This window comes from Ostrinia nubilalis, chromosome 3 (assembly GCF_963855985.1).
Source record: "Ostrinia nubilalis chromosome 3, ilOstNubi1.1, whole genome shotgun sequence".
Classification (NCBI taxonomy): Eukaryota; Metazoa; Arthropoda; class Insecta; order Lepidoptera; family Crambidae; genus Ostrinia; species Ostrinia nubilalis.
The window spans coordinates 13750663-13776707 of NC_087090.1; the positions used below are offsets into that span (position 1 = coordinate 13750663).

The 26045-nt window shown below is 36.9% G+C and overlaps 4 protein-coding genes across 5 annotated transcripts; 2 read left to right on the forward strand and 2 right to left on the reverse strand.

The window, feature by feature from the left end:
• The first annotated feature begins 44 nt into the window (after nt 1–44).
• Nucleotides 45–2619, forward strand: LOC135088353 (uncharacterized). Of its 2 annotated transcripts, none has more exons than XM_063983203.1 (6): nt 45–360; nt 643–765; nt 854–1705; nt 1929–2049; nt 2138–2310; nt 2530–2619. In XM_063983203.1, the coding sequence occupies exons 1-6, from the start codon at nt 130–132 to the stop codon at nt 2545–2547; spliced, it is 1518 nt and encodes a 505-aa protein (XP_063839273.1). In that variant the 5' UTR covers nt 45–129; the 3' UTR covers nt 2548–2619. The 2 variants fall into 2 exon arrangements, with proteins under 2 accessions (XP_063839273.1, XP_063839274.1); XM_063983204.1 differs by having other exon boundaries at nt 2138–2314; nt 2530–2616.
• LOC135088354 (lipase 3-like) lies at nt 2565–5524 on the reverse strand. The gene is made up of 5 exons (XM_063983205.1): nt 5350–5524; nt 4753–4954; nt 3788–4149; nt 3348–3506; nt 2565–3016 (listed from the first exon to the last, which is right to left on the reverse strand). The coding sequence occupies exons 1-5, from the start codon at nt 5497–5499 to the stop codon at nt 2636–2638; spliced, it is 1254 nt and encodes a 417-aa protein (XP_063839275.1). The 5' UTR covers nt 5500–5524; the 3' UTR covers nt 2565–2635.
• Nucleotides 5525–6423: 899 nt separating this feature from the next.
• LOC135088014 (zinc finger protein 131-like) lies at nt 6424–10416 on the forward strand. Its single transcript, XM_063982897.1, has 6 exons — nt 6424–6661; nt 6750–6941; nt 7179–7328; nt 8818–9199; nt 9277–9391; nt 10085–10416. Exons 1-6 carry the CDS (start codon nt 6479–6481, stop codon nt 10296–10298), a joined length of 1236 nt encoding a protein of 411 aa, XP_063838967.1. The 5' UTR covers nt 6424–6478; the 3' UTR covers nt 10299–10416.
• A 3630-nt stretch (nt 10417–14046) lies between these two features.
• LOC135088007 (neither inactivation nor afterpotential protein C) lies at nt 14047–23414 on the reverse strand. Its single transcript, XM_063982886.1, has 16 exons — nt 23367–23414; nt 22729–23058; nt 22414–22518; nt 20425–20804; nt 20266–20356; nt 19912–20193; nt 19443–19831; nt 18822–19370; nt 18455–18747; nt 18074–18372; nt 17694–17983; nt 17365–17618; nt 17221–17289; nt 16934–17118; nt 16654–16853; nt 14047–16503 (listed from the first exon to the last, which is right to left on the reverse strand). The coding sequence occupies exons 2-16, from the start codon at nt 23017–23019 to the stop codon at nt 15636–15638; spliced, it is 4545 nt and encodes a 1514-aa protein (XP_063838956.1). The 5' UTR covers nt 23020–23058; nt 23367–23414; the 3' UTR covers nt 14047–15635.
• Between the last annotated feature and the right edge of the window lie 2631 nt (nt 23415–26045).

Consider the following 26045-nt stretch of genomic DNA (forward strand, 5'->3'; position numbering starts at 1 on the left):
TCTATGATCTGTTTCTAATGTCATTTCTCTACAAACATCACTCAGATTTTGGTTTTCAAAATTTAGCGTCACATCACAAAACCAAATGGACGAAAAGTCGAAAAATATCTTTGAATCGGCGCTGATTCAATGAATTTGTTAGGCTCTAACATCCCTACTCACCTTCGGCTTGCATCAAGGAACGAGGGTAAAATCAAGTCTTATGAGTCTTGCAGCGACGTGAGGGCATGGAGTCACGACGAGAGGGCGCGTGACCGCTACCTGAAGGAATGGATAAAGCGCGATATGCCCATTTGTGTTTTGCCTGTTTGCACGTTAGCTAGATTTTTGAGGACAATGACGTGCCGAAGTCGCGCGAGGGTTAGATCACTTACATTTTACTTAATTAATTTGTTAGAGTGGTGAAGATGGTAAAGCAAAGATCATGTAGGTATATGTATAAAGGAGCTTTTCTGTGAGTTTTCCTAGTATACCTTTATAGGTATAGTATAGCATATAGTAAGCAAGTTGAAAAAATTTAGGTATCTGCCATCTCTGTATTACAAGCCGAAAACGCTGATGCTTGATTAAATTGCTTAATAATCTTAATTAATGTATATTCGTTTAATAAAGAGAGAAGATAATTTTGAGCATTTATTACAGACTACTCCCAGATGCCATCCAGACTGTAAGTCCAAAGTGTTGCTTGAAAGTATTTGTACTTCTTGCCATGCGATAAAAGAATGCCTCAAGGATGACCCAAATTTCGATAAATATTTTGCTGAAGTAAGTTTAATAGGACTATAATTATAACTAAGTAAAATTTAAAGGTAACATTGTAGTACCTATAATCCAAATACTTATGTTTTTGCAGGAAGATTTTGAAACCAGTCATTGGCCTTGTGACAAGTGCCTCGATGTTTTGAGAAGTATTAAAATGTTTTGGAAAATAATAGTTGAAAGAATTTTCGGTATCAACCTTTCAAAGACTGAAGAATTTGAGAATGTTCAAGATAGTCGCACTGCCAGTGTGAAGTCAGTTGCCAAACTTTGGGAAAAGGAATTGGTCCAACAAGCACTTTTTGTCAAAAATGTAACTCCTTTGTTGAGCAGAGGATCCAGTTTAAATAAATCAGAATGCCCTTGGAAGTCGACTTGTCTAAGGAAAGAAACAACAACACGCATCCCAAGGCCTTGCAACAAATTAGATATAAAAGAGCCAACGGTTTCTCTAAAAGTGAATAAAGTGAAAAGCCCCACAAGTTCTTTGTTATCTCAAAGAACCAGAACAACAGATCACAATGGGAGATCCAACATCAGTATGAATCGAAATGCTGATAAGATTATTCGTAAAATTCATAAATGCACGTCTATCCGAGTAAGGATGGTAGACGAGGCGTGCGAAACATGCAACATAGAGTCCGAAGACCTCAAAACTTTTAAAAATAATATCGAATTATTACAACAAAGGTGCAACTGTCAAGAGTCAGAAATAGACAAATTGAAAAGAGAGAACAATTCTCTCAAAATAGAGTTGCAGAACTTTTACAAGACTTGTTCGTGGAAGACTGTGGTGCAGTCTCCTATTCCCGAATCACCTAACTTTGATAAATCAGCATTAGTTCCAAAACCTTATGAATGCTGTATCGAGGAAAACAGAAGAGGGAGCTCCGTAAAAAATACGGACTCTGAAATGATTATTACTATGAAAAATTGCAGGAATGAGGTAATTATTGTTTATTAACCGACTTCAAAAAAGGAGGAGGTTCTATGTTCCGCTGTATGTATGTTTTTTTTTCTTTTTAATTACATACTTACATAGTAGAATGTCATTGGGGGAGGTCAGGAGGCCTATGTTCAGCAGTGGACGTCCTATAGCTGAAATAATGATGATGATAGTAGAATATTGTAAATACGATGTAAAATGACTGTACATATTTATATTGCAGAGTTTTAGGCATGTATCTCTACTACAAGTACTTCACAAAACAAATGAACCAACTCTAAGTGATGAACAATTGGACGCTCCATGCAGTAAAAAAGAAAACCCAATCGATCTTCTCACTAAAGGTAAACATACTTATTTAGTACAGGTAGTATGCAATGTTGGTTGCTATCCAATAATTTATAATTCAATGACCTTATGAAATGTTTTCAGTCCAAAATACTTTTGGGGAAATTGTGAGACGAGAAATCATGATTGTGAAGAGCAAAAAGCAAAGCACCAGGCAGTCCGATATCGACGCTAGTTTCATGAGGCTACACAACAGCAGATCAGCTCCATCTTGCTCTACGATATGCTCAGAGTCCGGTAGTTCTGAGTCGAATTTTGTAAGTTAGTAATCACTTTGTTCTTCAAACGCAAATTGATCAGCTTCCCTAGACAAGTTACACTTTTTGATCGAATCCAAAATCGAATCCGTCAAAACTCCATACAAAGGAAAGGCCTTTCGACCATTTTTCGACTGGTTTGCGATTTTATTGTGCACTTTGTCCTCAGGGTTCAATACCTACACATTTAATGCCAACTTTTCCTTTTGATCATTGCAGGTTAATACTGGAGCTTAGTTATTGAAAAGAACAAACAAGAGTAAATAATGTTTTGTATTGTCATAAAGTGTTGATTACATATTTATAATTAAACAAAGATCTTTTATTAGTTGAACTTTTCCATGATGTTCATCAAACGGTCGTATATCAGCTTCTTTGCGTCGATCGCGAATACAAAATCGATGTGGTTGAATTTGGCCAGTGGTACCCTGTATTTCCCGATGACAGTTTTTATTTCTTTTGACAGTCTGTCAACATCCTCTGGTGCTGCCAGCCAGTCGTTGTCGGAGTAGTGTAGGAATACGGGTGCTCGAATGGCGTCTAAGTTGTACGCGGGTGGTTTGAAAGTACCGTATTTGATTTTGTTGGTTATTAGGCCGTGGTCAAACTGGACGAACTTCTTGGAGTTGTAGAGTTGGCCGAAGTGGACAATCTGTCTGGTTGACGCGCCGGCAGGCGTGTGCCCGACGATCAGTGGGACCATTGTCTGGAACATTGATAAATTCTTTATAGGTTTTTTCTCTAAAGTGTAGAAAATAAGTATTGCTAATAAATGCTATTTGTTTATTGTTTTTGCCATCAGTTTTGGCTCTAACACCAAGTTTCCAAACATTTCGCGTGAGATTGCTAAGTTAGATGTATGGGACTAATCCCAACTCCTCTCAGAAATTGACCGTCAACAAAACTCAACCAGTGAAGGATAATGTAATTAATCAAGATAAAATAGAATTTTGAAGATGAGTTACTTTATTAGAAGAGAGACAGACTAGAACTGTGTAGGATAGATGATTATGAAATAAAATCGTTTTATAACTCACAGAATTCAATTGTTCTTCATTATATCCGCAAATAAGGAACAAAAGGTTGGTGCAAAGAACTTGAGTAATTGCTTCTTCCAAGCAAATGGACTGTCCTGCCAATTCGTTGACTTTTCCATTTGGTAAAATTTCATTGGTTCCCAAAATTTTGAATAGACGCTGAAACAATAAGTAAAGTGAATTTAATTTGATTGTATGACATTGAGGATGCGATAATAGGTAAGTTATTGACGCATTGACTATTTTTGGACTGCAATAATTTTATCAAATACCAACAATGTAGAGGAAACAACAATTTTCCTAGTTACCATTGTTAGTTAATATTACTATATGGTTTACAGTTTCAATAACAGCTACTGTTTATTTACACACGATTTGACCTCAAGCTAATCCATGTCCATTGACAGCGATTACGATTGTCTAATCAAAAGATAACTTACTTCTAACGAGTTGGTGAACGGTGCGATGGCCTTTACGAGTGGGCTCTTGGCGTTGTTTAGGTAAGCCACCGGCGCCAGCGCTTGCATGGTGAGAATCTTATCGTTATACTCTGGTCGCGTTGACGCCATCACCCAAAAAGTGGTCGTTCCTTGAGAGAATCCAACGTAATGGATTTTAGGAACTCCAGTCTCTTCTATGACGTAATCGATCATAGCTGGCAGATCGTAGTAACCGATCTCGTGCCAGCTATACTTCCAGAAGGAGGACGAAGAGGGATTCAGGGTCATGTGGCTTCGGGAATACGTGTTTCCTCTGACGTTGCCCATCCATACGTCGTAGCCGGCTTCGGACAGAATGTATGCTGAAAATAACCCCGTTTAATAGAAAAACACACAAATCAAAACATAATACGCTGATACTAACCCCCTTAATAATAAAACTTATACGCTCGTTGAACAGTGTTTTAAAGTGACGTTGTATAGAAATGTTAAACCAGTGTTCAACAACTGTATAACTTTTTATTAGTAAGGGGGTAAGTCAATATCGTTGGATGAATGTGGTAGCGCAATATTATTACAGATAAAAAATGTGGGACTTTTTCCCTCATACGGGAGTCGATAGTGGCCGGCAATTTGAACTCTACCATATAAAATTAATTCAGTAAGAAAGAAATACGTAGGTACATACCTACGCCATTTCGAACAGTTTCAAATCTACAAAATCTACAAGCTTACCTGAACCTAAGTATTATTTAATTTTATCAATAGCTCTTATCTACATACAGAGCAACTAGGTACCTAATCACAATCTATACAGAGTGGAATTTTGTAATGCCACCTGGAGGGAAAGTACTCTTAATACTATAGATAGAAAATGTTACTCAAAGAAAACATTCCTTTATTTTTGAAAAGAAATAGAACTGCACTACAAAATGAATGAAATATGTTTTTTTGAAAAATCTCACCTAAACCTTTCCCGGGACCCATGATGATCCACTCTGCTGAAGAAGATAGCAGTCCGTGCATCAGGAACACCACCGGCCGAGGGTCACCAGGGTTGGCGCAGTCCTTGTCATACGGGATCCGGTGCATCTCCAGAACGTATTCGTCTTCCGTGTAGACGCGGTGGATCTCGCAGTGATAACCATACTTTCTTACGATGGAGAACTAGATGGGAGAGTGAAATGGATGTTAATTATTTGGTGGTGAACTAGTGTTACCACCCTGTATTTATTTCATTTGCCCCCAATATTTGATAAAATAGTTTCGTTGAAAACATGAAATAGTAGGTAATACCAGTAATACCACAGGTACCTTATACATTTATTATTGACGATATCGTTCGTTCGTTTTCGTGTCCGAAAGACGTCCACTGCTGGACAAAGGCCTCCCAAAAGGATTTCCACAAAGACCGATCCTGCGCCGCTCGCATCTAGGCACCTCCCGCGACCCTCACCAGATCGTCGGTCCACCTATTGACGATATACTTGAAAGTACTTGAAGGTATTTTTACATAAATTGTACCTAGTTCCGTTACATTGAAGTTACACAATATTACTCACGGTGTCCAAATGTGCATCTTCAAGCAAGCTGCTATCAGTCGATCTCAAGTCTGCGTTTATGAAGGTTATCAGACTCAAGACTGAGATAAGCTGTATTTGTGATGCGGAGAACATTTTGCCTGATATTGAAGAGCCAGCAACTCCTTGCATGGATGGGCTAATGACTGAGCACGGGAACAATAGTTTTGTAAGAGCTAGCCTATTTGAAGATAAGAGAGACCTTCTTCAGTGTGATAGATAATAGATTATGTTATAGTTTTACAGAAGTTTATCTATCGGATTTATTTGACGGCCGATTGCTTTGCTAGATGATGGCAAGGTACAGTAGGGTCAAATACCTAGTTCGTGATACCAAATGACTGTGGCCAAAAAGATGACAGCACAATCATTTTTGGATTTTTGTACTCGCCCAGTTGGCTGTTGTGGGTTCGAATCCTACTTACTGCTTACCTGCGTGGCCCTGGAAACCAAAGTCACCGCCCAATATGGGGATTTTTTTACGCTTATTGGAAATATAGCCTCATTTCAACACCTAATCAATCATTTTATAGAAAAAATGTTCATGTATTGTCCAGGGATCGAACCCGCGACCTCTAGTCTGGCGGAGTGGGTCGTTTATTTATAATGTATTGTTTGCGCCATCTATCGCAATGTAGAAAAATGTTGATGTACCAACGTTGAATCAACAAGAGCATTTAAATAATATTTAATCCAATAGATGGAGCTAACTAATCAGATCTAATAATATTATTCACAAAAATAACAGAAAATAACTATGTATAGTTAAACACTCAAAAAAAAAGATCGTAATTTAATATGTTATAAAATTAAATAACTTTTTATCTTATAAAAATATTTTCGAATTGGCTCAAAAAATGCAAAACCAGTTCACTAAAAAAAAGTTATTGGTTGCTTGTCAAACTCAAACTGTCAAACCAATTTCGCGTCTTCGATTTTGTGTTTTTTGTAAACCCTGTTACTTTGTCAAAACTGTTTACGTGACATTGGCGAAATCATGGTTCTCAAAACCAAGCCGTTGCCATAAAAAAAGAAGAAGAAGAAGAAGAAGTGTTTTTCATTTTTATTTGCTTTTTGTCAATTATCCTGTATGTTTTTATAACAAATAACTATGGCAAATCAAGAAATAAGTTTAAAATGGAACGGGTATCAAAATAACATATTGTTAAACGTGAAAGAGTTGTATAAAGACGAAGGCTTGTCCGATGTAACGTTAGTATCGGATGGACAGAGTTTTAAGGCTCATAAAGTGATATTATCTGCAAATAGTATTGTTTTTAGGAGTATATTTCAAGTGAGTATCCCTTAAATATATTAAATAAAGCTATAAAAGTTTTAATACGGCGTCAGATATGTTCGTAACGCCCACTCATTTTTTGCAGCAAAACCCCCACAAAGATCCAATTATAGTACTTCATGACATCAACACGGCCTCTCTGAAAACACTGTTGACGTTTATGTACAACGGGGAGGTCAACGTGACTGAGGAATTCCTGCCAGTGCTTTTGAAAACAGCAGAAACATTGAGGATCTGTGGCTTGTCCCGGGGCTATGATGCTGGCAAGGAAGATGAGGTAAAATGCAGCTTTTTATTTTCAATGATTCAGCATTTATGTATTATGATTAAACTGGTCTTAAGTTATAGAGTAGAGTAAGATTAAAAGTTCACTGAATCTCGTAATAGTGTCTATTTTTTTGTTTGTGGCTTTTTAAGGCTACATAAAATAGATCTTCAATGAATTGAAGTGAACCTTTTCAAGATCCAAAGCACTCTATTACAAAGTAATAGGCGATGACATAATGCTTTTCAGAAAACAACTACAACTCAAACAAAGAAACGGAAGAAGAGTGAGCATGAAGACAACAATAATACGAACAAATGCAAGAAGCTTACTAGTCCGCCCAAGCCTGAAACAGTGGTCAATTCTAGCGTCAGCGTTGTAGACCCGGCCAAAAGCTATGTAAGTATGGACAAGTAATAATAATAAGTCTTATCTGTATTGTTTTATAAGGATACAAATCTCAATAATATGCAGTCATAAATTCCTTAATTTTAATTTATTATTAGTAACTAGCTTTTGCCGCGTTATAAATTATAGCCTGTTATGTTATTAGGGGCTATACACAATAATACTGTAGTTTCATCAAAATCCTTAAGTAGTGTTTGCGTGAAAGAGCACAGAATAATAATAAGTACTACGTACAGAAGTTTTACTTCGCGAAGGTATTTAAAAAAATTTATGCTCAATGTTATTAACAATATGGTGTAATTTAGCCTGTCTCAAGAGTCAAGCACCATTTTGTTGACAAACGTCAGTGATCGGCACTGCGCCGAAGCTATAGGGCTGACTTCGGTAAAATGATGTGACGTGAGGTGCCAAACTGCGGAAAATGGCGGAGGAAATACATGATTTAGCATGAATTATCATGAATAATATTAACTACTTATTTAAATAAATAAATAAATAAATCATTCTTTATTCAAGTTACTAGGACTCGGTTTGTTAATAACAATTGCACTTAAAAACTATGTTAGTTGAGTTGAAACAGATGTAAAATTGAATTTAGATTTAGATTTAGAATTGAAATAAGTATTATAATAAATTATACTCATTTCAATTCCAAATCCACAAGTGTGAGGTTATGCATACATGAGTCATCCCCGCTTCACTCCATAGGCTGTGTCACAGCAATGCCTCACGTACACACAATCCAACCTGCTCGCAATCATGGTCAGGATGCTGTTGCCACTACTCCGGACCCTGCGCACCAGGGATGCACATTTACCTCTCAGTGTCTTGAGGTAGCTTAAAAAAGGACATTCTGTGTTTTTATTATTATTTAGGCAGTTAAATACTGCACAGTACCTATTTAGCAGGGTTGCATGATTTAAATCAAGTTGATTTAAATCATGATTTAAATCGTGATTTTTATTACATGATTTTTTTAATAAAAATCATTGATTTAAATCAATGACCGAAAATGGAATTAATGAAAGGCTGGGAGTTAATATTAATCAACTGTAATGTTCGAAAACAATGTTAATATTAGGTGTTAATGTATGAAATTGTCGTTTTGTATGGAGAATCTGAAAAATTTAATTTTTCCATACAATCACATTTGCGATTTTTCAGATAACCACATAATTAATTTTTTTTGGCGGTGTTGCCTGCTCCATACATCAATTCTACGTAAATAAAAATGTATTCCGTAAGAAAAACTAAAGAAATGATCAAAGAACCTAATAAAAACCAAAAAAATCAAATTGATTTTGATTTTTTTGGTTTTTTGAATCAAAAAAAAATCAAAACCAAAAATCATGATTTTTATCCACCCTGGAAAGAGTAACAAACATCCAGACATCCAAACTTTCGCATTTATAATATTAGTATGATATAACTGACATGTTCACATTGGTCATAAATTAAAACAATTTCCCTTAAATTTCAGGTTATAGTCCCTAAAGTGGAGCCCATAGATTCGCCATTGACAGATTATTCAGGCGAAAACACAAACGACACAGACATTGCATTACTAGAGGATACAGAAAAGAAATACTCCATAAGTCCAGAAAGTTTGACCGGTAAATCACCGTGTACCGGTTCCATTGATAATAGCGTAAAGAAGTGGATCAACGAAGTCAGTAGCACTCAACCTTGTCTGAACGTTGCAAATGATAAAACTGGCCTTGATATAATCGATGAAGACAAGGAATCCATTGAAATTGACAAAGAAGTTGAAACGGTTTTACAAAGTGGGACTATCGTAGAATCTCTGAGCATCACAACTGAAAATTTGAATTCTGTGTCTAATGATGCGCATATCTGCAAAGGTACAAATTGATCACTACTATTCAAGTAATTTTTTAAAATTAATATAATAGTAATAATGATTTATGGTTGTTTTCAGATAAGAATAATACATGCTATGCTAACCCCTCGTTCCCGTGTCCGTTTTGTCCACGCATCTACAACAGCTGGGGCTATAGGCGAAGACATGTGAAGTCCAGGCATTTAACAAATAGGTTAGTACATAAACACTTCTATTAAACCGTTTTTGTAAAGATTTTTTACATAAACTGTTATTGTTGAAATATTATGGGAATAAAACTAATACGAATAAACTCATGTGGCAGAGGAAACACAAGGTCGAGCAAACACAAGGTCGACAGGCGCGGAATTAACCTGTAAAAGACCTTCAGAAGTCAATTAAAATTGTGGTTCTCGTTTGGAGACCTCTTTTCAGCATATGTGTACTTATTATAGACCACATCCTAGTAGAAAACAACATGGGATTATCCTTTTTCGCATTAGCAGAACCTAGCAGTGAACTGCATCTTGATAATAATTTCTGATTCTGGAGTATTTCCAATAGAAAAATATTGTATGCTGACAGTGATAAAACGACATCGTAAAGGTAGCAGGGAAGAGCTGGACGCATGCCGCTACCAATCGATCAACATGGAAAGCATTGGGGGAGGCCTATGTTCAGCAGTGGACATCCTATGTATGGCTGAAATGATATCTTTATATATCTTATATCTTTGGACACTTTTCACACAACGCCAGCTAGCCCCAATAAATATAATATGATGATGATGATAAAATGCCTCTATAATTAACTTTTTTTATTTTTTCTTTTTACCACAGACTCGTGCAATGAATACTGGCAGTGTTATTCAAGAACGCCGCCTATTTATTTCTTTCTTTATCTACAGACTATCCTGCAAATGGTGCGTAGCAGTGCTGCCATCTACGGGCGCGTGGTACGCGCACGCGACTCGCGCGCACGGCGTCGCGCACGAAGAAGCACGCAACTCGCTCGTGGTCATGGTGGAAGCCCACGCGGTCCTTACGCTACACGAGCCCAGCGTGGCCCAGCTGCTGGGACAAGTGGGCATGAACGAGACCGCTGTGAGTGAGAAGAATTGAGGTTTTTTATGATATTTACTACTTATCTGTACCTTTTATATGGATTTTTTGAGGTACATTTACACGTTTGCAACAGGTTTTGGCTAAGCCAAGAGTTAAGATGATAATGCAAGTAATATTTTTTTACTACTTTATTTCAATCGTGATTCGATTCAAAGATGTTTAAAAAAACGAATGCCAGATTTAACATTTACTTTCTAGTAAGAAAGGAAATATCCGATTCAATTTAGAATTGATTAAAAAATTGAAAAAAAAAGTAACTATTTCATCGCGAGTGGCCAGTCGCCAGTACTTACGTGTGCAAATCAAAGTTGATGCCATAACATAATGTTCTAATACATCATCATAATTGATATTTCTGATAAATATTTGTCGCCCGAAAGACATGCACTTATTGGAATAAAAGTAACACCCGTTTTTAAATACTGCTTGTTCTGGACAGGCCTAAATTTTAAAATGACAATGAGATTAACCTTTATAGACCACTTACTTCACTATCTTGATAATGATTCTAGACTATATCCACTTTTAAATGATTCTTCATTCTCTGCTCTCAAGCGAAAAAGTATTAACTCAACATTACGTTTTATTTTATACATAATCATAACGGCCAGTACCGGCATTATACAAAAAAGGTCAGTAAACACTTGTTTTATTCGACACTTATTTTGTGTTTAAGTTAGATCTACTTATTATTGAGAAAATGTGCCAGTTGACATAATAATTTATAAGAACTGGTATAAGAACGTGAATATTTTTTTAAGTTTTAGCCACTGTAACATACCAAAAAAAGTTACTACAGATATATTTTTTCGTAAATGGTTATGAAATCAAGAACAAGTCATAGAAAGTAATAAAAGTCATTTATTTTTCAAGTAAGCTTTTAAAAATCTCTTTTACACGTCTCAAGGGATTCATTAAAATTAATTTTGTTATGTTACAGTGGCTTTTTAAATTCTTTGTAAATAATGATCTCAATGGAATAAGTCAAGTTTTACTAATTTTTGTCAGTGTCTACGTGATTTAGTTAGTATGGTTTATTGTCTTATTTTACGACGACTTTGTCTGTATGGTAATAAATAAGAGATAATTAAAAATAAATATATTTTTCCCTGAACCAATAGTACAGTGAAATAATTAATAAAGTAGTTTTTAAAACGATTCTAACATTTTTGGAATTGATTAATAGTCACTATTTCTATTTCATTGGAAAAAGAACTTGATGTTTAAGGAATCTGATTAATTTCACCACTGCATGGAAAAACCTGTGCATTGATTTTAGAAGTTTTGTATTTTTATAACATTTAAAAAACGTGTGCAAGAGTTGAAGTAATTTTGACTGAAAAATTAGAGCTTAAGATTAAAAAATATTAATATTTTCGTATGCTTTTAGATTTAAAGAATTAGCTGTAAGTCAATTATTAGATTTGGCAATAAATATTATAGGATGTGATTTTGAAGTGCTAAAAAGAGTTTGAAAAAGCATAATATTTGGACAGTATTTTATAATTATAAAAATTAAAATATTTAAAAAACTATAATGTCGAGATTAACGTAAGAATAATGGAGAAAATAAAAAAGAAATTGGCATATTTAAAACATTTATTATATTAATATTTTTGTATTGTTCTGAAGCAATAAGCCGACGTAAGGTAAGGCAGTTGAAACTTTGTGATTGAACATAATAAGGGCCCTCGCCCACGGTGACTTTTTTGTAGCGATGCAGTTCCGCTTCTGTAGCGCGTTAGTTGTAGCGCGTTGGCATCACTTCTGTAGTGCGTTGCAAATGCGACTAACGCGCGTTGGAATGACTTCTGTAGTGCGTTGCAAATGCGACTAACGCGCGTAAGTAGCGATGCTGTCGCGCGTTTCGTAAGTCGCCGTGGGCGAGAGCCCTATGGACGGTCGCCAGCACATCAATCTTTGCCTTTACATATACAGGGTGTCCCGTAATGTAACGTCAAGCCGGAACTGGGTGTTGAGGCAAGTTGTGCTGGTTATCAGAAAAATATAAAAAAAAATCTATGTGGCATATTTTAAAAATAATAGGCATTTAAAAAAAATCAAAAAATTCTACTCCAGGTGACGGTCCTTTTACTCGTGTTGCCACAAATCTTCACTTTTTCCAAATTTTTTTTCTGTTATGTAACCCTGAATAATGCTTCTCTAAATTGTTATCAAAATTACAAAACCAGCTGCTCCAACTTGGATGAAAAAAATACATTATTCCCAAAAAAAAATATCAAAATAAAAATTTTGCCTAGTTTAAACTGACTGTACTGAAAAAAAATTGTACTACGCGAGTGTGGCAAGTGACGTCATAATTTGGCGCATTTAGTAAGGATTCCAAAATGGTATAACACTTTGTAAAATCTTGCTGTAACTGTCGACAATTTTTGTTTATTGGAAATAATCCCGTTTTTAACTTTATCTACCTTGGTAAAAAATATTATTCTAATGTGCCCAAAATTTAAGTTTCTGGCTTAAGTGAGGTGGAGAAGCCATTTTAAAAGGTATGAGCGGGACGGAGAGGGGCATCTTACCAAGCAGGGATGTTATGGATATCCGTAACCGTAACCGAAACTATCGGATATCCGAAATAAAAAAATGTCCATAACCGTAACCGAAACTGATTCAAAAGTTACGGATAGTTTCGGATAAAGGCCAAACTGCAAAACTCTATGAAATTTGCAGTATACACGCCGCAGCTGCAATGCCGCGCTGCCGATTTCATAGTTTTGCAGTTTGCGGTTGCAGTTTGCGGTCTGCGGCCCGTCTTGGAATTGTACCTTAAATCTTAATATTTGTTACCAACTTGTCTGGCATTCGCTGGCACCATCTAATATGCCAGCCTGTTTTACCTTTATCATACATAGGTGTCGTCTTAGTTGGTACATAAAGTAGCTATGTGGGTCACGCTCACGCAGCATCTTGCTATTTGTATTATACCTACATTTTTGAAATTCTAATAATTCCGTAACCGAAATTATCCGAGACTTTCGGATAATCTGAAATGATTTCATATCCGTGACCGTAACCGAAACCGGTATAATATTATTCGAATATCCGTAACCGTATCCATAACCGAAACTTCATATCCTTATTATCCCTGTTACCAAGTACAAGTGCAGGCAGAGCAGGTAGTAAAGGCGCGCGCGCACGGGTGACTTTTGTCACAGTATGTCAACTACTAATTACTGTCATGGTGACATGGTGTGAATTTTGGGCACATTAGAATAAGAATTTTTAACCAAGGTAAATAAAGTTAAAAACGGGACTATTTCCAAAAAAACAAAAATTGTCGACAATTACAGCAAAAATTTACCAAGTGTTATACCATTTTGGAATCCTTACTAAATGCGCCAAATTATGACGTCACTTGCCACACTCGCGTAGTACATTTTTTTTTCAGTACAGTCAGTTTAAACTAGGCAAAATTTTTATTTTGAAATTTTTTTTGAGAATAATGTATTTTTTCATCCAAGCTGGAGCAGCTGGTTTTGTAATTTTGATAACAATTTAGAGAAGCATTATTCAGAGTTACATAACAAAAAAAAAATTTGGAAAAAGTGAAGATTTGTGGCAACACGAGCAAAAGGACCGTCACCTGGAGTAGAATTTTTTGATTTTTTTAAATGCCTATTATTTTTAAAATATGCCACATAGATTTTTTTTTATATTTTTCTGATAACCAGCACAACTTGCCTCAACACCCAGTTCCGGCTTGACGTTACATTACGGGACACCCTGTATATTCGTTCCAAAATCGCACTTATTACGATTACATAAGATGCCACAATGTTTAGCTTGGTGTGCCGTCGTCCGTACATTGAGTAGATTTAAGTACTGAGATTGCGTCAGCTCAACGTATAACGATATAATATTTAACAATACATTGTCGTCAAACAAAATTTCTTATGAGACACATATCAAACTGTACAAATAATCCACGAGCTTCATATACTACATATTACATAATAATATGTAACTTACAAAAATTTTCACTTTTACATAAGCTGGATGTAAACTTTTTCAGTGTTATGTAACGTAGCGTGTAATGTAACGTGAATTTGGTAGTTGATAGCGTAAACCATTTTTTCCAAGGTACAACTTTACAAAAAGTACAATAACTCTAGCTTTGAAAATTATTTTGTAGCTGGTCTTTGACAAAAGATATTGAAGAGCTGCTTTGACAGACCACAAAAAGAATGTAAATTGACTAGTGTGTCAACTACCCTATTATGATGTGTCATGTTACGTTTTAGTTTGCGTACTAAGTTCCAACTAAAGGAACAGTCCCCATACATACAGAGTTCGCAGTTAGTTTCTTCCATACTTTGCGTTACATTTCACGACAAATTACATTGCACGTTACACAAGTCTGGGTCTTTAATTTCCCGACAACAAATATGACCCTTGTCGTCAGTCAATATGAATAGAATTAGAAACACTTTATTTACTCAATAAGTACATTAAACAACAACAATACAACAAGAACAAATCCATTACTGAGCCACTGCGCCAAAGGTTCCCTCAGCATTTATTTTGACATACTCGTAAGGGCATGTCAAGAAGCTGGTCTTCCGCGGAAGCCCTTTTAGTTCACATCCATAAACACCCGATAAGATACCGTTCTGTCCTGTACAAGGTTATATTTGCTGTCAAACTGGTAATATACCATATTATGAGCACTTCTATCAGCTAGGTGGGTGTTGTAATAAAACACTTTATCTCGTAAAAACAAAACACGAGGCTTTTGCTATTAGTACCTTACATTCTATAAATGTGAGAGCTTTCATAAAAAAAAAAAACTATCCCAGTGTGAGTATTTTTCGATCAATATTCTTAAAACAATTCTTCCTTCATCTTCTGTAAATATGAATTTAAACACCCACCTTTAAATAGCTTTAACCATACATTTCCACAGATACTGTCGACCAGTTTTTATGAATTAGTAATTATAATAAGTTACCAAAGCAATTTATAAAATAAGTTTAGGAATAAGCAAGTTAATGAATATATTTTTTATAACGTGATGAGCCCTAAGATGTATATTTAAGTAACACTGTGTGTATATTTTTATAATACGCCATAATTCGCTTTAAGGTTTACTTTGTATTTAATATACTTAACTCTATTGAGATTTAAAACAATTATTAATTATCTCATTCATAACATAACAAAATCTTATGACTTATGTAAACCATGTGGCTTTAAAAACTTAACTGTCAAAAAAATTTAATATAACGCCATAATATTAAAAATAAAATGTATGCGGACTTCCAGTACAATGGAGATTAAATATATTTTTTACAAAAACATGTTTGGGTTTGCATTTTACAAGTCCGTTACTATACCTTCCACTGTGATACCGGGGGCCAACTCGACTTTCTCACTCTCCAAGTTATCCACAACAGTGCACAGTAGGTCCGTTTTGGAGTCTCGCTTCTTCAAAGCGGCCATAATGAGTTCCTTTGAGTCTTTTCTGATTAGTTCTCTGCTCATAGGCCGAGGCGGCGGCGGCGCAGGACTTTTCTTCCCTGTGGGCGTTGCTTTGCCTGATGCTGGTGTTGTTCTACCCGCAACAGCTGGTGGAACATGGGCAACCGGAGACGGTGCAATTCTTGGATAAGGCGAGGTATATCTCGGAATCCGGTCCTCCAAAATACCATTGTCAGTCTCACCAGATCGCTTCATCGAAGCTCGATTTCTAGGAGTCTTCTTGAGCATTGCTTGGAAATTAAATGGAGGGTCATCATCATTCATGTCGCTCGTTGATTTCGCCATTGCTTGCAGCTCTTCAATTGGATTCATTTCTGGTGCGTCTATCGCGTAAAGACTTCGACTGTAACTTGTCTTTCGAAGATTTCCGGATGTGTTCTCTAAGATATCGTTGTCGTCTCGTACTCCCGACCAGGGGACTGGTGGTTGGTAGAAATTTGGTGGGGCATATGCTGGCTTCTTTTTATAAACGGCTGGGCGATTTCCGATGTCTTTGCCAGCAGCCTTTGGGATAGGAGGCGCAGGCTCGTCTGGCGGTAGCTTGGGCACCGGCTGTGTTGGGTCTCTGCAGAACGGCACAGCGATGAGCGTCTGTGTGCTTGTAGACATCTTTATGGGCTCAGTTTGTGCTGAACTGAATCGCCGTTTCAACGGCTCATCCCACTGCTCGTGGTCAGAATCGTATTGACTTGCGAATGTGTCACTAAAATAAAATGAGAAATCGTTTATGGTGGTAGCATCATTATAAAAAAAAGTCATTGCAATATTAGGACATGCTCATAAAGGTAGTCATGGTCAAAATGGCAACAGGCAAATAAATTGGGGATAAATGAGAACTTAGAATTATACTCACGTGCTTTTTGCCGATGGATCGCACATGTACGAGGTGTCGTAATATTGTAACTGGTCAATTCGGAAGGGCAATTTCCAAACCGTAGGTGGACCTGATCCAAGAAAATCCGCTTCCTTGGCTTGAGGGTCTACGCGGTCTAACAAAACTGATGCACTGGTGTTGAGCAGAGCCTCTAGCATCGCTTGATTGTAGATGTGTACCTGAAAAGTTAGGACAATATAGAGAACTCCAGAGAACACTATTATAATAGAGTCCAAGTTATTTTTTGTTGCTGATTTACCTGTTGTGAGAAATGAACTAAATCCTGATACCGGACAGCTCGATATTGCAACAGGACTTGGAAAATGGATCTACTCTTCCATTTCATGGCGAATCGTTTTAGAAATGTCGCCGTTTCTTCATCAATCTGCCCTGTAGATTTGATGAGTGGTCCGTACGCCTTTCTTACTATGTATCCACGGTAGGCTGGAATTGTAACGAATGGTTATTACTTAGAATCCTAAATTGAGTAGATGATTCAACATTAGACCAACATAATATACATTTAAAATATACATATAAAAGTACCTTTTTGGATAAGTAGAGCAGCTTCATCTTCAGTCACGTTCATCGATTGTTGTTTCTTTAGTTCTTTGACTAAAAAATAAACAAAAAGTTTTAGGACAAACTCGTCGAGTTTCAGATTTTTTACTTTCTGAAAATACTACTTACTGTGTACAGCTTTGGCCTTGTCTTTCTTTGCTTTTCTTCTTGCCAAAAATGCTCTCATCATACATTGTACTTTGACGATTTTCTTAACCTGGGTCTCGTACAGTCTAGCCAAGAATTCTTCATTGTAGTATTTCAGGAAAACTTTCGATTTTCCTAACACCCATCCTTCCATTTTGAGACGTATTAGAAGAAGTCTGCAGTTATCTTTGGTGACTTCGACATTTTCGTCAAAATCAAATGCTAAGAACCGGTACCTGTAAAGTTTTATACTCATTATGGCGCTTGTAGGATAGCATTATTGAAAAAAATATTTAAAAAAGATCTCGAACCTTCTAATAAATTCAGCAAAAGGTATCCGAGAAGAATATCCGCTTTGTCGAGCCTTAGCAGTGTCCAGAATAGCCAAAGCCCTCAACTGCTGCCTAATGACTTCAGTCTGGAATCCTCTAGGGTTGTCATTTAGATCTGCTCTGATACATCGAACGTAGTGTGTACCCCCACTCCCTGGGCCAATCGAAAGCTGCTTCAGGATCTCAAGACTGGTAGCCCTGTATGTGGCTGCGGCCGTTCGCATCCTGTGCACTTGTGAGTATTGCCCTTTTGATACTGTATTGTATTTCTGGAAATAATTTTAAGATTACTATTCTGCAAAATAATATTTACCTACTTCATTTATTAGGACTAAGTGCACTTTATTAGGACTTATTACCCTTGTCTTAATGTTTTCCATTTCCTTTTCAGATTTGGACCTCACCACCGCTACTTTTGGTTGAGCTGAAGATACAGTCAAGTTCCCAGTTTTCGTCAGTTTGTTCCTGAACAGCTGCTGAACCGTGATGTTTGTTGAAGCCCTCATCGTCTCGATCATCTCTGGGGGTAAAAAATCCTTGTTTTTGTCAGCCATCTCTCGTGCGTCATAGTTTACTTTCCCAGTATAATGTGCCACGCTGAATTCGTGACTCCCAGATAGTTTTATGTATGGCCCTTTACAAGTGGTTCTGATTGTGCCTGCGAGATGAAGAATAAATTAGTACCTTAATGTTTCTCTTAATACAAATTTTTTCTCTAAGTCTATTCAAATTGAACGTACTCATTATAAACTCCTGTCCACTGCCCGTTCGACTTGCTTCGTCTAGTATGTAAAACAGACCCAAAGGTCTGCCCATGAGCTGGTCCACCGAGTTCTTATTATCATAAAAATGCAATGACACAACTGGGATATCTTCTTCAGCTGTTTCTTGCATTTCCCAAGCGAATATCCGCTGATTATACAGGAACTGTATTTGTTCGTTTGTTGTATTAACGATTAATTGCTCTATACGATTTCTGTGGTAGCATTCGAAACCAAACATGTCTAATAGACTCACTGAAAATTTGTCGCCACTGTAAAGAAAGAAAGGTAGTTGAAATATAAATTAATGTGGTGGAATAGCATGAAGATATTGTGCACTACTTACAATACTGATCTCATGAATGATAACTTCGAATTAATTAGGTTAATCATCCAATCGATTAGTCTTTTGTATAGAGTGCCCGCTAATGTATCTCTAGCATCTCTGGCTTCGTCTGTAGAATGTTTCCTCTTTACCGCAGTCCCACTTTCTATCAAGCAATAATTTAAGAGAGCCCAAAGAAATTTAACTTCTTCAAGAGATAGCAGCTTGGCTACCTTCTTAGCTTCATCCAGATTTTCGATTTCAGCTGATCCACTTTTGCCGTCTTTGAATCTTACATTTCCGAGTATAAGAATAGCCGCCAGGACAGTTTCTAGAAATGTTATGTCTTCTTCTTCCCAATCTAGTATTTTCAGGTTTTCAATAAATTCCTTGTAGCTTTCAACATTTTCTTGTGGAGTTTCTCGAACACCTTTTGTTCCTTTTGTTGGTTCATCTAATATTCTTAAATATCGATGTTTCCGATTTTTCTCGAGATTTAATTCGTCCAAGCGATTCGCAGCTTCCATCGCATCGTAAAAATAGTATAGTAGATTGAAGTTGGCATGAGACCTGAAATAGACCTAATCTTGTAATAGATATGATAAAATTATAGAAATTAATTAATATTTGTTTGATATTTACATGTCTGTAGACGACACACGCCACTTCTCGAGTTGATAAAGCCAGAATATGGCGCCACTTAATTTTCCTGAACTGCCATACGTTACTTGGATTTGTAAGATTGCTCTCGTTGAATTAGCATTTATAGGAGTTGCAGCACTCAGGGACGATTGTATAACTTTTGCTGCTTTCTGAATTCTTTCAGCTGTGTTATTTTTCATAGCGCCCAAATGTGTCAGATGTGATAAAGCATGATTCATGTTTGTCGTTTTCCCAGACTTGCTTTCTCCAGAAAATACTATGTGTTGCGGTTCGTTGTGATGTAGGGCATCCTGGTAAGCGCTATCAGCTACGGCAAAGATATGTGGCTCGTTATCTGATCTTGATTTGCATTCGTACTTTCTATGATACTGTAAATCAAAATAATGAATTCATTAACTTGACTTATCTTGTAAGTCCTAGTAAATATGATTTGGAAATCTCTACTTACTTCTTCGTTATAAATGTTATCATTTGTATTCGGGTTAAGTATTAGAAGAATATCGCCGACGAATGATGTAAATGATCCTTTGGCCAATTTGGTTTGCAGTTCAGCAAGAATATTTTCTTCGGTTAGGTGTTCTAAAGCCGCTAAATCTTCGACCTGCATCGTTTCCGGTTCGGTAACGCCTTCAGTCGTCAAAAGGCTGTTCTTAATTATTCTCTCTGGTTTTTTTGGTAAACCTTCTGTTGATTTCAAATCTAGTGCCAACTTTTTCAATTCTGTCGTAAGCTGTAACATCATACAAATATTATAAACTGTCTTATAATTATCTTATGTATTAAAAATTACTTATTCACTTACGTGATAATCATTTTCAGGAACCGATTGTATGAATGGGTGTTCTTCCAGTTCCACCATATAGGGACGATGTTCTGGATTTTTTTCTAAGCACCTAAACACAAATCTTATAAGCATTTTCAAAATCATGACACTTAATTACATTCAAATTAGGCTACTTACTCGGTTACAAAGTCATTTATATCATTAGACCACATTGAAGCCTTTCCGATTCCAGGCGGTGGATTCCTGACGATTTGAAATAGTGCTCTAGTCGGGTGCATATCTTGAAACGGTGCCTTCGCGTCTGTCATTTCTATAGCCGTTATCCCCAAGGCCCATACATCAGCTCGGTTCCCGTATCCGTCATCGCCGCACGTCACTACCTCAGGAGCCATCCAGCTGGGCGAGCCGACGTTCGTGTTACTTTTATCGAGCGTCCCATTCAACTTGGATGACAGCCCGAAATCAGTCAGCTTCACTTCGCCGTCCTTCGTGATCAGAATATTGCTGCACCGCACGTTCCGATGGATCACTTTATTCTCGTGCAGGTACACGAGGGCCTAGAATAAATGCGGACGTGAGATGGATTTATCGGACCAATAGCGGGAGTCAACGCGTTGACGGAGTGATGGAGTGACCGCCTCCCCAGAATGGTTCGGGGGTTAAGAGTCCTACGTACAGTGGAAACCCTACGTAAAGTATGTGTTTATGATAGGCTGTGTCAAATTATATCGATATTTGTGGCATGTTAAGTTTATGTTTAAACAATTTTTTTTTATTTGACTCAAATGTGACTTTTCCTGTACTTAACGCCAGCTCTTTTAAACATATTTTCCATTGCAATAAGCATCTAAAAACAAAGAGACTGCTAAACCAATTATGAGTTCCCTGAACCAATAAAAATAATAGTGTTGTTTGTCATTTAAAAAGATAAAATTTAATTTGCTTGGATACTTAGTGATACGTGGGACCCTGAAGTCGGTCGCGATAGCCGCGTCAGTGTCACTCAATGGTCCACGCCCCCGAGATTCATTGGGGACCATTTGCATACGTATCTGCGCCGTCGCAGCTGTCTGGGCGCTCCGCGGCTGATATATCAGTGTGTTTAATGCGTTCATTACGGACGTTTAGTTTTTAGGGACGTTCGTTGTCGGACAGATGTCGTTTTTGTTGAGGTTGACACATTTTATTTGCAAGGGTTTTCGAAGAAATGAAATGTGAAAAAACGTGCAATGTAGCGCCTGGAGGATTACATAATTTCTTAGTAGTTAGCGTTAGTTGCAAGCAAATACACACATACCGAATCTTATTCTGCCAATTGAGTACATTTTTGTTATTAGTTTGATCTACAACTATTTCTGATCAAAAATATCCTTAATGTATTTATTTGTAGGTATGTAGGTACTAAAATAATGAATGTCATCACTGTATTTTATCTTAATGCTTTTAAGTGTTCATTATAAACTTTTTTTGTCGATAAGATCTTTATCGATTATCCTAACATCACTAAGCTGTCTCTGATTGTAGCTTACGAGATGCAACATCGATAGATATGCGTGGAATATCTGCCGAACGAAAAGGACGGAGCACCGGTATTGTGAGGCAAGTGGCTTGCATAAAGATAATACGCATTTATCCGGACCGTTTGCTCTTAAAAGCCTATGAGGTTGCCGTGACGCATACGATTCGGGTCTTAAAGTCGTTGGAGTAAGAGGGTTTTTGTGATGATGCGCGGGAGTTTAGAGATCTTTGGCTACTGCGCGCGAGGTCCGTATATCTTGTGTGCGCGAGCATTATTTACGATAATTGAGCGATGCGCCGCGATGGGGGGCCGCGGCGCTGCGCTCGGACGCTACCGACATTCGCAGCGACAAGTTCGACTGTTCCGTCGCGAATCACATCAAATAAAGCGGCGTGCATTTTAAGTAATGGCCCTAGATAGTATTTCAACGTACGTGGACATTCGTCGGGTAATATTTTATTCCACGTCACAAGGGCAGCGGAATCGCAGGATCCGAGAACAATTGAGTTTGCGAGTTTGCATTCAAAGTATCCACCAATTGATTCTGCGGTTGAAAGGTGGACTGGCAGCCCCTTTGTTTTATAAACAGCCATCTCGGCTTGAATGTGACGAGGGACATGTTTATAGTCAGTCGAATATGGACTCACCTTGATCGTATATTTGAGAATGTAAGCGATGTGTTCCTCGGACATTCTTCTGTCGGTCGCGTGTAGCTTTCTGACAATGTCGATGACAGATCCGAACTCGCACAACTGAAAACACAATGTAGTTAAATTGATGCGGCGGAATCTAAATGAGCTCACTTTTGTACAAACGATAAAAAATTAACAAATAAATGGAAAACTTGTTCACATCGGCCTCCTTACGTTTCGGTATTCAAATAATTCCACTTATACCTATAACTTTAAAAGCACATAAAATAAAGTTAAAACTCTAGAAAACTACAACTGTACAATGCTTACCTCCAAAACGAACCATATCTTCTTCACCCCCTCCGACTTTTCGCAGAACACGCCGTAAAAATCAATCAAATTGGGATGTTTCGTGAAGTCCCTTAGAATCTTATATTCTTTCTGGATATGGATTTCGGTGTCATCCGTATAAGTTTGGACTTTGACTGCCACTGCTTTTCCAGCTGCTTGGGTGTCGGAGGCCCTGAAGACCTCTCCGAATATGCCTGAACCTAGCTTGGTGTCCAGGGTATACCGGTCCAAGGGGCTGGGCAGCGTTGCTATGTTCAGGCCGTCCTTCATCTTGCCTGGTTGAATAGGCAGGTAGTTGTGAAAGTAAATCTGTGGAAAATTTTGTAACTCAAAGGTAACTTACGGTACATTTGTCCATTGTGAGTGTTTGTGAACACGTTCAGCGAATTCACTAAGAGATTTCCGATTTGGACAAAGTTCATTTATTAAGGAAAATTCTATCATCTATTTTGTCGTCGTCTTTAATCTTGTTATTATAACGTTGATTTTAATATTTCAGTTTAATTGCTAGATCCCTATTATTGTATTTGCTTATGGTTTTGTTTTCACAATGTTTATTTTGTTCACACGTCTACAAATTGCTGGCAATATTAGTTAAGTTAGAATATAAAACTTACCTTCCCCGAGCCTCCTCCGACGAGACCGCACTGGTCCCGCGCCGCGAGGGCGAGTGGCGGCTCTCGCTGCGATCCCGCACAAGTGCACGGGCTTCGGGAATTAGGAGCACATCACTAATCCTCTAATACTATTAGGTAATGCGTACGACCTTGCGCCCGCCTTGGAAACAACTTAATTGGGGTCACGTGCGTTGTAATTAGTGCCAATGCGGTTGATTGGCTTAGCTCTTAAATTGGTGATAGGGGTTTATTTGATTGTTTACGTCATCGATAAGATGCGATTTGCTTTATAGCACATGCGGGGATTCGGCTTTATCACCACTTGAAGGTGTTTGAGCAGTAGTTTTCGTCCGTAAGCCTTTTTAACTGTTTTCATTTTTATTAAAAACTAAAAAGTTTTTGGTACGACATAAGAACAGAAGTTTCCTGATTTGGAAAATCCAACAGCTACTGTCGATTAGCTCTATCTGAAATTATGCAATTTGGAAAGATGAGGTAAATGTTAGATGTCAAATGGAATTAAATTTTGTCAGCCCAATCTGATATCCTACCTACCTCAGTGACTAGCATTCATTGTCACCAACTGCGATCGCTTTCCAAATATTGACAGCTCAATCGATTTGCTGATCGATTTCTGCAGTTATTAAGTTGTCAGAACACTGTCATATAAAACGTCAAATGCTTGCGATGCGTGACGAAACATACTTAACTCCAAACACTTGAAATCGATTCGTTTCGGCATCACCTTTTCCTGTTTGCTTGCAAAAACAGTACAAGAATAGAAAATCCCCATTGCAGGTCTTCAATCAACCGTGCGTAATAACTGAAGGCACTGTTCTGATATTAGGGTTCCTTGTTAATATTTTGTTATGTGATTTTGTTATGAATCGACTCTACCATGTGGTTTTGGTATTTAAATACTCTGCTTGATTTATTTCAATTACTCATGTAGTTAAGTCTACTGTTTTAATTTTTTCTTTTGTCTCGTGCCATTTCTTTGAAAATTTCATGTATGTATTTTGAGCTTTATCATAGCAAAAGCCATGGAAGTAAAAAAGAGGCGAAATTACAAATAATATAAATGCAAATTCAAATAGTTTAACTTAACAGTCAGTATTTAACATAAGTATTTTGTCTGCCTGTCCTGTTTTAAGCATATTTCTTTCACAGAATGTTCAGTTCTGTAAAGTAACTGTTTCAAAACACCCTTAGGCACTAGACAAGAAAAGGCCTGAAGTTTAATTGCTCTGGATCACTCATCATTATATTGTTAGAGTAGTTATTATTTAATTAATATTATAAGGTACTAGCTGACCTGGCGAACTTTGTTCCGCCTTAATGGCAATAAATAATCAGACTTTTTTTTTATTTCGAACGGGATAAAAGTATCCTATGTCCTTCTCCTGGCTCTAAACTACCTCCCTGACAATTTTCAGCTAAATCGGTTCAGCCGTTCTTGAGTTATATGTGGTGTAACTAACACGACTTTCTTTTATATATATATATAAGAAAGATGTATTGCGGTACGAAAACGGTTGATGTTGTACGGATCTCTCGGTACACTTCGAGCTCGCTCATGACCGTTTTTTCTGCAACAATGTTGTGCTCGCAACAATAGCGCACTCTATTAAGTCATCACTTCGCGCCGTAATCCTCTCAAAGAATGTCAAGTTTTAGAAAATAATTCCCATCCTTTTCTTGTATTGCCTACGCATGAAAGAGAGAACATGCATTTGTTGTTCATTCATATAGTGACGTATTAAAAGTTTATTGAAATTTAGGTAGGTACTTATTTACTTGTTCCTATTTTAAGTGCTTAATGCTGCAAGCTGTAAGGCATAAATTGTTTGTTAGTACTTACACAGATACTATGTATAATACTAGTACTTAAAAGGACTAAGTAAACAATAATAATAATTAATTAATTAATAACTTAATTATTAGTTAAACATTTATGTTGATCAGCGGCTCTACCATTTTCAATTTCAGTTTGTTTAAAGGAATGGTAAGCGATTATTCTCATAATATTGATCTGAGAATACATCAAAGTCTCAATAAGAGCCATTCAAAAAGTATCATAATCTCTTGACTCCAAAAAAATCCATTCACATCAATGTTTAGGCAGTTTGTTTACAAAAACGCGTTGGATGCAGAGGGCTCTTGAGTCGAGTGGGCAAATTAACCGGAAATAACCGGATAATTGCCAAGAACTCATTCAGATGTCGCTTCTGCTACTTGGGTGATCTTTGATGTTGCTTTTTGCCGAATCTTTTTATCGTGATACTTGAATGATATTATTTGCACAAAGAAGCTTCTGTCTATGATATTTTACAGAAACAGGGCTGTCGCTTTACAAAACAAATGTTCTTTAAAAGAAACATATTGTTTGTTATAGGTATTTGAATGCATTGGTAATTGAAAAACTATCGTATTTTATTATTAATTTATTACTTTCTTACAAAATGTACTGACATTTAAAGGACCTTAAAATTAGAATAAATAGTAAAGTCAATAAATATCACGGCACTGGGAATGTAGAGTAAATTGGAATGTTAATATATTTACAAAATTCATGGAAGTTACTTAATAGTCCAGTAGAATTAGCTTTTAAATCGGAAATAATTCCTACAAAAGATTTTATTGTTTTAATGGCTTCTTTGGTTGCCCATTAAGACTCTC